Source organism: Bidens hawaiensis, unplaced genomic scaffold (assembly GCF_021521415.1).
Source record: "Bidens hawaiensis isolate Kalapana, Puna unplaced genomic scaffold, B.hawaiensis_p1.1 tig00052341_1, whole genome shotgun sequence".
NCBI classification, from domain to species: Eukaryota; Viridiplantae; Streptophyta; class Magnoliopsida; order Asterales; family Asteraceae; genus Bidens; species Bidens hawaiensis.
The window spans coordinates 76,731-82,441 of record NW_027506217.1 but is presented as its reverse complement, the minus strand read 5'-3'; the positions used below and the strand labels follow the sequence as shown (position 1 = coordinate 82,441).

Genomic DNA, 5,711 nt, shown 5'->3' with positions numbered 1-5,711 from the left:
CGTAGGAGGGCATGGACAAGGTACGAGGTAGGATCAATTAGTTTCATTTCATCTCCGTACTCCTTACAAATTAATTAACCAATAACTGAAACATGCATTAATGCATAGAATACGATACTCATTTATTCCAATATCTTAAAATCACTTTCTTCACGGGAAACCTAAAGCTGATATGTGCACAACAGTACCCCACAATCGCAGTTGGCCCATATCACAAAATAACACAGAAAATTAGAACAAAATATATGAATAAAACTCTTACAAAGACATTTTATATTAACCAAAACAAACTTGCATACTCTCATACGAAAATATTGACCATATAAATAGGCTTTTTTTCACTCTTAGCCCTCCAAGGTAATAAACTTAACAAAAACAATACTAAAAAAACTTTCCACTTTGGCCCTCCAACTTTCTTTTACACGTGTTTAAGGATTAAACTTTCAATAGTCGCTCACAATATATTGCAGGTTGGAGGCCTATAAAATGACAGACTCTTTTTGTCAAGATCATAAATCACCATCATGTTCTGTTGTTGCATGTTTCCAAAAAGAGGCACTTCATTGGCTATGAAGGCCAAACACGCCATGCCTTTATTCTTCTCTTCATATAGGTAATTCTCTTTAGGCAACTCCCAATCTGCTCCCTCGAAATGAAAAACCAGTTTGGGGAAAAAGACAACGCCTGGAGAGTGGAAACAGTATTCGAGTCCATTGTAATACATCTCAATATCGATCTTTTCAAGCTTTGTTTGCATAACCAACTCGTTGCTAATCATATCAATAATACTGTGTTTTAAGTATGTGAAGGTGGTACCTGAGTCGATGATCATCCCTCCGGGAGATCTGTTACTAGTAAGGAAATCAGATTTTGTGACCGACAGCTTGGTTTTGCCTACCGAGATACCTTCAAGAGATACGTAGTAATTTGACTCGTCCATGACCAAAGGCGTAGTTTGGATGTTACCATTTTGAGTATTTGCTTCAGACCCTGTTAGCAAAACACTACCTGCTTTTGGGTCAGACCTAGAACCAAGACAATACGAGAACACACGTTTCTCTAAGTGTGAAACCAATGACAGTTGACCCGGCCCCATTCCTACGATTCCATCGAACGAAAAAGGCTTCTCGAGTTTCCCACAGCCAAAAATAGCATTGCTCATCTTCTTGCTCCCGATGGTTAAGGTTTCCTGGCCCAAAGTGACACGCACCGACACATTACCATCATCGTATTTCTGTATGCAATCTGGATCAAGCCCAACTTCGGCGCAACTTTTGCTAACATTAGAGAAAGATCTGGACTCGCTTGTGTCAAACACGCCTGAACTAGTACTAGTCTTGCATTTTGTCCATATGAGGTTGCTTCCGGTATCCATGATGGCCGAAAATGTTACTGGTGGAGTTCCGATGGCTAGACTCACAGTGTACACGTCTTTGCAATATTTTAGTTTAGATTTTTGAAGTGAAGCTGAGGGGTTATCTTTCAATTGGTTTGTAGAAGCATATTTAGGCCAGGTTTTTCCGGAATTACGAAGAGTTAGAGAGGCTCGAAAGCCGGAAATCTGTTTTGTTTCGGTTGGGATTTGAACAGAAGATGTGGGTTTGGTTGCTAAAAGCAAGTAAAATAGGATTAAGGAAAGTATGTGAGAAGCAAGAAAGATGGATGAAGCCATGAGTGAGTGGACAGTTTGGTGTGATTAGTGAATATGCATGCATGTACTTATATAGTATATCTAGTTAAGCATGCACCTTGGTCGTCGGAGTGCAATGCGGGCATGCAATCTGGCCAGTTTACTTTAGGTCGTTGAAGGTGCTAGTGATGTTGAGTGTTGACTAGTACTAGTCCATGAGTCTACGGTGGGCAGTTGTCATGACCAAGTCTTTCTTTGCCCGAGTGTTGTACGTTGAAGCCTAAAAGGGTCAAAATATCTCACTTTTATAGACTGATGAAATCCCCGTTCTAGAAGGTGTTATCATTTAAACTCTTCTTGTAGGTCCTCTAGATGGATCTCACAACTTGACTCAGATCAATCAGTGTTGTTGGCTAGCGGAAATCATCAACGACACTCGGATCTCGGATCTTAGTTTGTTATTACAAAAGAGAGAAAAAGAGAGAAGTAGGTGAGAGAGAAACTTTATTTCCATAAGAGTTGTGAAAAGGGTTGGAGGAGTTAGGTTGTGGAGAAATAGGTAAGTGCCCCTTTTATATGGTTCCCATTTCTCCAAACTTCACATAATAATCTTACAAAATAAATGTACCGAGTACGTACTACACCGACTAAAGCAAACTAAAAAGACATATACGATCCTAAAAACAATATATAATATTGGCCATACAATCTCCCTCTAGGATTGAGTATCTCGAGGAACCTTCGTCAAGTTCTTTGCTTCGTCTTTATTTCTTGAAACTTAGTACTAGTCTTGATCCAGGATCTTAAACCAGATTGGATCTTGAACAGTTCTTTATTTTCCAGTCTTTTAGACTTAAACTTCAATCTTATTTTCTGGGAAGGATCGGCAATAGCAAATTTTAGAGATGCGGGAGGCTCGACATCTAATTATCTCTTGTTGACTTTCTTGAGCCGACTGGTTTCATTCCTTGTCTTCAGACACAATCAGTTCATCTTTAGGTTCAATCACCAACTTTCAAGTTCTCGTTTTCTTTCAAGCGCTTCAACATCTGCAACTCCAAGTAGACTTGATCTTGATCTACCTGTCCATATACACCTGCACAAAACTTAGAACGAATAAGATTCGTTCACAAACCCTCTTGAGAGTCAAAGAAGAATTCCTTCATAGGCCCTCCCAATTTCAGTCCCTCAACTTGTAAGTGATTTGTTTAAGTCATAGGTTTCCAACAAACTTTGCATGGACGACCTTAAAAACAAAACACATGATTTTGAATAAAACAAGTTTTAATAAAATATGTACGAAGACGATAAAAACTTAAAATCTTTTTGGCATTTTCATATATTTTAAAATTACGAAAATATATACATAATATTTTGAAGTTGAAACATAAAATAAAACAAAAATAAGATAGGAGTAAAGATGAAATTAATATTATATATCAAAAATATTTACTTAAAAGTTTACTAAATTATTTTTCTGAGAAAGATCACAACATGGAATCATATTGATTTGCAAAGTCCTAGATCGCGTTTTCAGTTTGATATTATTGTGATACAAGTTCATCATCGATTGTATATATTGTCCACCTGTTTAACTTGACAAGTTTTTTGATGTCAACGTGATACATTTGAGGTTCAATTAGTCACGGTACTTATGTGGTCCCCACTTAATCGGACATGTTACTGATTCCATCATATCTCGGACCTAGTTTGTATTGACATATCACCTCAACATGACTTAAACCTTTCTTATTTGATCACAGTACTCTTATTAACACACTTGACACTTTGTACTTTATTTTTGTACACATGACTCGATCTAGAAAGATGAAAATAAAGCAGAAGTTCAGGGCCTTAACAATCAGGTCGGATAATACCATATTATCGCGCAAAGAAAGTCCAAGGCTTGAACTAAAGAAATAAAATAAAACAAAGCAGAAGGTTCAGAGCCTTAACAATCAGATCTTGTATGACTAAAAACGTAGAAGTCTGAGGCTTGAATCAAAATAAATGAAGAAATAAAGCAGAAGTTCAAATTCCTATGACTGACTCTTTTTCTGACTCTTTTTCTTGAATTTTCTTTTTCTTTTCTGACTCTTTTGTTTTTCTTTTTCTTGCTTTTCTTGACGCTTTACTTGACTCTTTTCTTGACTCAATAAAAATAAAAAATGACACTGATTTTCATAAGACCACTGTGATAAGATAAATAGAGGCTTGGGTATGACATGTGTAATTACATTTCATCCTTCACTGATATGACTTTAACGGAATCATGTAACCGCTTCTTAAATGTATAACCACTAGCACTGGCGAGAATTTATATTTATATCACCCAACACTTACTTGTTTGTCAAGCCTATCTACACATCTATGAATGACCTTGTAGCCTTTTGATCTACTCTTTTCATGTGCTAGGATCATTACATACCAATGTACTATCACTTTCCAAAAGGTCGGATCAAATTCTTGATTTAAAATTTTAAATATCCGACTCCCCTCTAAGTAGGAGCTCCCTCTAAACGGGACAATTCCTTTTAGATTTTCTTAAAAGTAATATAAAATCTTTTTGGTAAATCAAATGATTTGTTTTTTGCTTTTCTTAAGATGAATTAAAAATCTTTTTGGTGAGTTAAACTTAACTCGTTTTCTTCCTCTAAAATTGTGACATACTTGAAAAATATTTACAATTTTATATACAAAAGATAGATAGGTTGTTTTAATCAAAACTGATCATGCCGAGCGATTCGATCAGAGATTCAAATCGGTCATGATCGATGGTTTAGTGAAAAGGTCATCAAAGTTGTTGTCAGATGGACTATCTTAAGCATGCATTATCACATTGTATAACAAAGTCGAAGAGATTCAAACCGAGACCCAACAGCTGATGCTGGATCCATCACTTGAGAGATTCAGTTGGACGAGGTTAGTTTGAGAAACACTCGAAAAGCTGTAGTTGAGCCATTTGAACAAGGCTGGCGTTGTTGAAGCACAGAGTACCATATGTAACACTTCCCTTCTTTGAAGTTTTTCATCCCATGTCGCTTATAAAAGACTCGAATCCACCATCGAATGGTTTAGCATCAAATAACAAGGGTTCGTCTCCCATCATATGCCGAGTGCAATTACTATCTAAGTACCTAATACTATTGATAGTCCTCCTTGATTGACCTTGCATGCACTAAGCATTTAAATAGACATGGGTTCCCGGGATACTATTGTCCCGGGAAGGTCAACCGTAAATCGACCAAACTTGATTTTATTTCCCGAAAACCATTTATTTCTTGTTGGAGCCTCACTTGATGAACCACAGTCCTTAGGAATCCAAGCAAAAACTTGTTCCTTGGTTTTGCCAATTTTGGACTTCTCTTTTCTTGCTTTTAAAACAATTTTTGGTGAATCTTCAGACTTTGTAGTCTTAGGATCCTTTTTGATTTTATCCTTCTTGGATTTCCAAAAAGGTTTCTTTATGTGTTTTACTTTATTTACTTTGGATCTCACATCCATTTCACTGGGTTCACTGTCAGCTTGATCAGTCCTTGAATCAAGGCTACTAAAAGCTCCTTTTGGGGACTGACTAAGCCGCCTTTGAATATCAATTTGTTGCTTGAACCAGTGCTTGCAATGTCTTGCAAAGTGAGAAGAGTGACCACACACAAAACATCACTTTCTCCTAGGAGTGCAAAAGAACTCATCTGAACTATAATGTGGTTGGTCTGGTGGGAAAGGTGATCCTTGGAAAGGAACATGATTATAAAACACGTTTGGGTAATAAGGATCAACAAAATTTTGTTGATAATGACTATAGTAGTTGTTATCACAAAAGTTGTATGACTGAGGATTCTTTAATTGATTTGTTGTCTGAGAAAATGATCGTTTATTTGGTGGAACATATTTACATGAAGTACTTGCCTTTTCATTTTCAAAAACTTTGCTTTTACTTGAATTATCTGTTGGTGCATAAATGTCAGTAGTTCATAGTCTAGTGTCTGTAATCGAGTCTGTAATGTTATTTATGTTTTTGTTTAAGCGAAGTTGTGAACAAGTTCGCCTAGGCGAACTTGTTGAACAAGCGAAGTTATGG

At 36.6% G+C, this 5,711-nt stretch overlaps 1 protein-coding gene across 1 annotated transcript; it reads right to left on the bottom strand.

Annotated features, from left to right (window-relative positions):
• Window positions 1–365: 365 nt before the first annotated feature.
• On the bottom strand, window positions 366–1,903 carry LOC143617130 (aspartic proteinase nepenthesin-1-like). Its single transcript, XM_077089784.1, has one exon. It carries the CDS (start codon window positions 1,670–1,672, stop codon window positions 455–457), a length of 1,218 nt encoding a protein of 405 aa, XP_076945899.1. The 5' UTR covers window positions 1,673–1,903; the 3' UTR covers window positions 366–454.
• Window positions 1,904–5,711: the final 3,808 nt, after the last annotated feature.